This window comes from Pieris rapae, chromosome 1 (genome assembly GCF_905147795.1).
Source record: "Pieris rapae chromosome 1, ilPieRapa1.1, whole genome shotgun sequence".
Classification (NCBI taxonomy): Eukaryota; Metazoa; Arthropoda; class Insecta; order Lepidoptera; family Pieridae; genus Pieris; species Pieris rapae.
In genome coordinates this window covers 3,546,611-3,555,264 of record NC_059509.1, presented here as the reverse complement: position 1 = coordinate 3,555,264, position 8,654 = coordinate 3,546,611, and the positions used below count along the sequence as shown (strand labels likewise).

General features: G+C 32.5%; 1 protein-coding gene across 2 annotated transcripts; it reads left to right on the top strand.

Moving 5' to 3' along the window:
* The first annotated feature begins 935 nt into the window (after window positions 1–935).
* On the top strand, window positions 936–8,046 carry LOC110994846 (SHC-transforming protein 1). 2 transcript variants are annotated; one of them, XM_022261726.2, is made up of 10 exons: window positions 936–979; window positions 1,117–1,339; window positions 1,413–1,483; window positions 1,560–1,794; window positions 1,903–2,066; window positions 2,698–2,874; window positions 4,176–4,276; window positions 4,858–5,015; window positions 5,326–5,448; window positions 5,798–8,046. In XM_022261726.2, exons 2-10 carry the CDS (start codon window positions 1,244–1,246, stop codon window positions 5,921–5,923), a joined length of 1,251 nt encoding a protein of 416 aa, XP_022117418.1. In that variant the 5' UTR covers window positions 936–979; window positions 1,117–1,243; the 3' UTR covers window positions 5,924–8,046. The 2 variants fall into 2 exon arrangements, with proteins under 2 accessions (XP_022117418.1, XP_045484421.1); XM_045628465.1 differs by lacking the exon at window positions 936–979 and having other exon boundaries at window positions 986–1,339.
* The last annotated feature ends 608 nt before the right edge of the window (window positions 8,047–8,654 follow it).

Here is an 8,654-nt window from a genome sequence, read left to right as displayed (position 1 = left end):
TGGACCTATTCGAACGAATTATACTTCGTAAACGCCCGGAAATTTGTTCATACGTATGCACGGTTGATGGACCGTAGTCACTATGCTATGACTTGATATCGGAATGATCAGTAAATATGACATCATCAGATGTTTCGAGAGAATGTCGACCTTTAAAAATAACATACGAGATGTTTTTTTTAATTTTCTGATTACAATTGGTACTTGAATAATAATGATAATACTAAGAATTTTACATGTTGTTTTACTAGACGTTACGTACATACTTTAGAAAAAATTACACCATTTTGCGACTAATTCTTACGATAATTTACGATTTATTAACAAACTCTCTTAAGGGTTACTTGAAATTGCAAAATGAGAAGAAAAAAAGAGAGGACGCCCTCCACAAACTTGGGAAGATGAAAAAAAAGGGATAACGGGGCAGAATTGGCAAATTGTCGCGAGGAATAGAGGCAAGTGGAAGAATTTAGAAGATTCCCAGGAAAACAGTATATAGAGGGTAGATGTTTCTAGCATGACAGAATATACCACAGGTAAACTAAACGTTAGGTTAGAAAAATAAATTAATTCGACATTACACACCTACATAACTCTCTCATTAGATATAGATTTTATGTGGAAATAATTGCGTTTATGCGTTCTAGCGTCTGGAAGTTACTAGTAATTCTTATTTGTTACACCTTTTTCTTGTTTCATTGATTCACATAAGTAATATATGTACTTTTAAGTTTTTCATGTTCAGTATCGAGGGATTACTGTGGAACTATAATGGCGTAACAGTGTTGTCACAACAATAACAACTAAACATATTGGCACAGATCCTATTGTATATGTTGTAAGTTGCTAGTTGCTACTTGGTTGTCATTTGTCAGCTTCAGACATAAGTTGTCATTGTCATTAATGTCATTATACATTAATTGTATTTTGATTTTCGTTTATTGTCAAAAAGTTTACATTTGTGATCACTAGTGAAAAGGTGAAATGAAAATATAAATTTACACTGAATTTTTTTCTTATCGAATTAAACTAGCTACTAATATTTGTGATAGTTGTGATCTTAAGTGATACAATTTCGTAGTTTTAGTTTATAACGATAATTAATTTTATTTGAAGGAGTTACCTGTTAGAAGAATATCATGACGGTCTGAATTTATTTGAATCACAATGAAAGTTCAATTGATGGAAATTTAGTAAAGTTTATGGATAAGTTACCTATCTGTGCTTGTGGCTCCGCGTAGAGATGGCTGATAGCGGACCCTTTGTAGCAAAGCCGGCTAGGGGTTGGCTTCACCCCGATTCCGTTTTGGCCAGCGATGGTATTACATACGCAGTGCGGGTAAAATTTTGATTACACTCTCTTTTATCTATATCTACATTTCTGTTGCTATAACAAACTTATTTTTATGCAGTACATAGGGTGTATGGAGGTGTTAACGTCGATGAAGAAATTAGACTTCGAAACTCGCTCTCAAGTAGCCAAGTACGTATCACATAAATTTGCATTCACTAGTCTTATTTTTATAAAATGTGTACAAGTTATTCTGTTCTTGTTTCAGAGAATGTATTGCTAGAGTATGTGCAGCTGCAGGATTAAGGTCAGCTGATAAAAAACGTCGCATTAGTCAGGCAGCATCTTGTGCTCTTGCTGCAAAGCCTCGAATGGCACATTCAGGTTCAAATGTTGCATTAACTGTTTCTTCAAGAGCAATCACATTGGCTGCCCTAGAGGGAGGTGAAACAATTGCCCGACATGATATGCCCCGAGTTTCATTTGCCTCTGGTGGTGATCAGGTTAGTATTTAAATTTCAATCCTATTCCTTAATCATTTAATTAAAAATATTTTATAAAAAAATTTCCTAACTTGCCAAATTAAAAACCTCAAGACTTTAATTTTCCAGGACTCACTAGACTTTGTAGCATATGTGGCTAAATCTGTACCCCCCACTGAGTGGCGAGCTTGTTATGTACTAGAGTGTGGAGGTAGGCTAGCTCAGGATGTCATAGCTACTATAGGACAAGCATTTGAGTTGCGGTTTAAGGAGTTTCTTACAAAGCCTACTTCGTAAGTAATGTTTTAAACTAAAATGACAACTATTCTGATATTAAAAGTTACTGTTACTTATTTAATAAATCCATTTGGTTTGTTTTTTGTTATTTAGGGGTTTCTTATAATGGGCTTTGCATTGTGACTTGACCATTTTGGTACATATTGGAGAACACATGTTAAATATTGACTGTAACTATTGCTGAATAGTATATGTTTCAAAACATATCTTGCTTGCGTAATGACTCACTCAGACCATTACCTTATATCCTTGTATGATTCATATTACAAAAAACTGGTTAAAACAGAAAGATAAATGTTGTGACTGGAAAGAAAAATTTATTGATTGAAATCCATCTAAGTTATAAATAACAAATATAATATGTTCATTGTAACATTTTCAACAGACTTACTGTCATCAGATTACAAGCAAATATATTTTTTTAAAGTAATTTATAAATATTATATTTGTTATGACTTATCAAATGTAATAATAATCATTTAATTTATTGCCAAAATATGCTTATTTGTTTTATGTATTTATTGAAAACATGAAATATTGTTCATGTTGTAATGAACCAGACATTAATACTTCACCGCCACTATATGAGTTAATTGTACATATAAATACATGTACTTTAACTACCAGGTTGAATATAAACGGTTCGACTCTCGCGGCGTCTGCAGAGGCTCCTCTAGAAGATCGTGAGTACTACAATGACATGCCGGACAAAATCCCGCCCGAGCCGGCGCCCTCTGCCGCCCCGATTTCTCACCATCGACATCCACCACCGCCGCCATTGGCTTCACTACCACCTATATCTTCGTGAGTTCATTTATCATTATCATTTTAATACAACACTAAAGTAAATTAAGCTAATTATTCTGATGTAGAAACCTCTTAAGGCTAAAAACTGAATATTTGTTACTATTATTATTTGGTTTATTGTACATATAATCTGGCATTTGTAAACATTTCTAGCATGTCTATCTAGCATTATGATAAAGTTCTAGGGGTTTTATGTCTGATAGTTTGTGTTAAAGTAATTTTGTGTCTTGTGTCAAAATTTGCACAAATTCTGTAGTTTCATTTAAATATAATATGTAATAGGTTATCTGCTAACAGTTGAGGACAACATAAATTGCTTCAAAAATACCATAAGATACCTTTTTTAATATTTATTAATATTTTCACCCATTTTTTCTTAAGTGGTAGGCACAGACTACAGACCTTGGATTTCCCAAGTGCTGTAGCACTGTAGTCCTGACCACAGCTTTCATGACATTGACCATGCATGCTCGTTGGTTATGGGTATTTGTAACTTGTCCATTTTCTAGTACCTCCTGGGTTTGGTCCAGGTGTGTACATCACAAGACCTAGCCAACCTGATATCCTACTTGTTAACCACATTTTTTAGAAGCAAGCAGGAAATAATTTTATTCAATTTTTATTAAATAACTGGGAATACATCTCAAAGAGTTAATTTTACTTAAGTTCTGAATCAACTGGTGAACTCATTATGTTTTAATATGAATAATTATCTGTAGATAAAGTAAGAGGAAAATTATGTGAGTATTCACATTCATAATATTCAGTAATTGAATTGAAGAGCAACAGTTGTGTGGAATATAAGTTGTTTATGTGATTGATGGTAAGATTTCTTAACACTGTGCCATATAAGTATTATACTTCATGAATCATTTAGTTATGAACCTATTTTTGTTGTATAACCAATTTATTACTTTATTAGGAAATAGATGTTTTAAAGAATGTGTATAATATACTGTTCTTTCAGTAAATTTAGTACTTTTTTGCATTTTTTTAAAGAATTACCGGAAGTTATTTTTCCATAAAATGATGCAGTGATTATTTTGTATATTTCAAGTCTTAAACAATATAGAAATATTTTGTGTATTATTACTATCACCAGATTATAAACACAAGAAATGCTCAATGTGGGGCTATGTAGAACTCACTCACTCCAGGCATCTTGTTATCAGAGAGCTGATAGAGAGAGAATACCTCGTGTCTATCGCGCCTTACCACATATGGATCGCATTCTACCAGAGCTGAGAATAAATGTAGAATGTATTCTCGTATTTAATATAATTTTTTTTTTATTCCAGTTGCGAAGAGAGCGTTCGTCAGTACGTGAACCAGACACCCCCGCCCCGCACACCCCCCACCGCATTGCTACCCAACCATCATACAGACATATTTGATATGCGTAAGTATATAGAAATGTACTATATAATGTGTTTCGGTGAACTTCAGAACCATATATTTATATTCTTAATTGCAATTAACTTTAACTTTGGTAGTATGAAAAACAAAAGTATTGCTAAGAAGTTATTTGTATAAAACATGGCTTTAATTCTTGACTATCATGGCTTTCATTAAGGAATAAAAACATAATAAATATTGATTTTATATTTTATATTGCTACATCACGTGTCGAATCTTGTATCTCGTGTGAAAATGATTTCGCCTGCCTAATACTATTTTGGGGTTTAATGACTGAGACTATTTTTGATTGAATTATGGTATATGTGTTTTGGTATAATACATAAATGAATAAAACCTAAAAAACGCATGGTCCGTCAAAGGGACGACGCCATCTTGTTTTATCTTTTGGCAGGTTTAATTATAAATGTAAAATTATATTTACACCCGCCAAAAGATTACTAAAATTAAAAAAATAGTATAAATGTTTCAAAGCCTTAATACTTAACAGTATTATAAAATACAAATACATAAGCTAAATTATTTTTTAAATCTTGTCATATAGCCAGTTTTTGCAATTTTCAGAGCCCTTCACAGCAGCCCCTTTAACGTCATCGTCGACATCTCCCGGGACGTCCCCGGCGGGAGCAGAGGCCGAGCCTCTAGGGCCGAGCGCTCAGGCTGCTCTACTCGCAAGGGAACCATGGTTCCATGGGGCTATCTCAAGAAGTGCTGCAGAAAAGGTACCAACTATTTACTATGTGTCTATAAATTTATAACGAACATATTCTTTCATAAAAAAATCTCTGTACATATTTGCACCGCTTTAACTAAACTCATCTGTCTCTTTTCACCATAGCATAAACAAGAGTTCGCAGATAGAGAAAAATGATTGAGATGTATTTCAGTTTGAGTGCATGTTGACTGTTTTTTTTATGTATACCTATATCTATCAAGTACATATATTAAGGTTCATTTGAGCCGTGCCCTCTTTCCCTTTTTAGTTTATGCTAATACCTGACTCTTCAAACACTTAAATCTATTTGTTTGCAGTTGGTGGTGGAAGATGGCGAATTCCTAGTCCGAGAGTCAAGCGCGTGCCCCGGTCAGTTTGTGTTGACGGGATCTCGACGCGGACATCACAAACATTTGCTGCTTGTCGATCCTAATGGAGTGGTAAGTGAATTTCCAAACCAATACCCCTTAATTTCAAGAAAATAGCAAGTTGCTTGTGGGTTTTTTTTTTCATATTTAAACTTTAAATGTCGAACTTTATAGTTTGACAGTTAACAATAAAATAATAACAGTGTTACATTATTTTTATATTTATTATTAATTTTCATAGCACCTAACTGGTTCTAGTTGTGCTTAGGGATGGCTTAAAATTGGTTTTTTAATTATAGATAATAGCGCATCTATCAACTTCTCTGTAGTATCAACTGTTCATATTTCGTCTTTATTCGTTTGTTTGATGAATACTTCATAAGAAGAGCATATATTTAATGTATATTTGAATTAATTACAGGTTCGAACTAAGGACCGAGTCTTCGAGAGCGTGCCTCACCTCATCAAATACCACTGTACCAACGAGTTGCCGATTGTGTCTGCTGACTCTGCACTTTTGCTTCGGAAACCTGTTATGAGATCCTGATTGCCGGACACACATTACGGACACACGTATTGAAACGGACGATTAAGTGTTAAAACTGGACTGTTAACTGCAAGTTTTTAACTGATATATCTTAAAAGTAAAAAAAATGTGTTGTAGAAAAGTTGAGGGTAGTTGGGAATATCTTGAGTTTGAGGGTAGTTTCAGAGGATTATCTGAAGAGTTGTAGAATTTCTTAGCTTTGTAACATTTTTCCATCACAATTGAATATCAGTTATCAGTAGCAAGTTTGATATGTATATGAGCCTATGATTTATTTTTAGTCAAATATACAAGTTTTGACAGCTCCCAATACTGCTTTAATCTCGATTATATGTTTCAATACTGGCCTACTGCAAAGTATACTATAATACTTCATATTAAAATAACATGTACTAAAAAAGTACCACTTTTTTGTCTTGGTTACAAGTTTCTAAGGACAAATACACTTTGTGTAACCGATTCGTAGATTTTTTTGAGCACTAATACGATTGTTTATAAATACGTATCGTTTTTTTTTTAAAGCAGTACATTACAATGTACTATTTTAATAGAACCTTGAAGGAAATAATGTATTGTCCTGGCCTTCAGGTTGACCGATGAGTGTAATTCACTGGTCAGAAGGCCCAAGTGGCAAGTCAAGACGTTGTGTATAGAGTATAGAGAGATCGGAATAAAATGATCTCTAAATCTATACACAACGATAGATCGCTATTGCGTTTCAGGGTATGACGTCATCCCAGTGATTGTAGTCGTAAATTTTAAATGTCTGATGGATCGGTCATCATCGCGACAGTTAGAATCGCGTTTAAATTTGGTTGGAAATGTAATCCCTAACAATATGTTAGGAAATTGTATAATATTAAATGCATTTATTCTTGTATCTTGTGATATATTAACTATTTTTCATCTATCTTTTGCAAACGGCCTATACTTAGGTTTAAGCTTATTATATTTTATATACTATGGCACTATATATTCTTATCGAATTTTGTCTTCCAATTTGCAATGCATTCATAACTATTACTATTAATTTAAGTTTTCATACAGTATATAAAGTAATATAAAGGAAATGTAGTACAAGTCAAATTTAAATTCCAAGAAGTTTACATCACGAAGGAGTTTTAATTGTATTGATACTAAGGCGCAATTTCTATAGTTTTTGTCTAATAATGCTGTAGTCTGTGACAATTTTGCGCGTTTTGATGGATCATGGAACTTTTATTAACAGATTCAATCTCAATTTATAAGATATTGTATGAAAGTGAATAAAACATAAGTATTTAACCAATGCTTGAATTGCATTTAGTACTGTTTCAAAGTTCTTAGGTTAATTAAATGTGCAATCGCAATGCCAAACGAGAGAATTTCCATGAAAATCATATTTTTCTAAAATTATATTTTGATATTATCTGCAATTTATTTAGATTCATTCCATGCTCTCTTAGATTAAGAATGTATTTTTTTATCATTAAATGCACAATATTTACCATTTAATCAATTAAGTTAGTTGTAACTATAGGTGCTATGAAAGCTTACTTAAACAATATTATGTAAAAGTATAAATATATGAATTTATTGTAATTATTGACTATTTGAATTCGCCCTCTGTGTTTATGAAATGATACATTATGAAGTTACTATAATGAGCTTCAAAGTTAAATTGAAAAAACATTAAATATTTTAAGAAATCCAAAGATCTAATTGTTTTAGTTTACTTTCGGCTGTATACATTAATTCTGGTATCTGAATATTATAAGCACGCATAGTGAATTGAAAAGTTTTTTTTAATACTTTAGACGTTCTCTTAATAGTTTATTCAGACACGTATTCTAAAATGACTAAAATGAAATCCAAATCAAAGAAGTTAACACATTAGACAGTGACGTGAATTGGAATACGGGTCTAACTAATGTTTGTATTTACTACATGTTAGGCCGAGTTCAGACAAGTGTAACGTAAGAATTGTAAAGCAAATGTTAGATTACGAGTAATTTAGCATCAACAGTGTGGACGTCACACAAAGGCAGCGGAAATCGTGTATCTTTCTCACACATTACACTTGTCTCGATCCGGTTTATTATAAATATCAATAATTGATTTTACAATAAAGACAACTGTATAGATATATCGCTTTTATTTTTATCTTTCATATGTCCGTCAGATTCGGTCGTAAGCAGAGTCCGCGGAAAGACAATGTGGCTTATAAAACCCAATCTTCGTCTGCATTCCTTCATTATAGTGCAGTTTGTAATCTAAGTAAAGTAAAAGTTCCTTTGGCTAAAAAAAATATAGCTTTGTATTCAATAATTTTATTGAATATACATCATTTCAGCACAATAAACATACGTCAGTTTTGTTGTTACTTGCATAAGAAATACGTTTTTTTTTATAAAAATATATTCCAGTCATAATCTGTTATAACGACCTGCAAGGGATTACTCACATTTGGTCGTGAAATGGATAGTCGCAAGAGCCGATGACATTGTCCCTAGTAAATAGAATTCAGCCAGGACCTTTGATTTTGGTCAATATAACGGGTATGTTCTTAATGTATCCATAAACAGTTTTGACTGTATTTAGCCTATGTTCGCTTACAGAAACATATAAAAAAAATATTTGAAATCGGTTTAATTAGTTTATTCACTATGCATAATAAACATCGCGCTTTTTTGCGTTAAATTTAGAAAATATCAAACAGATTAAACTGTTCATATTTATGGGCATTCAAAAA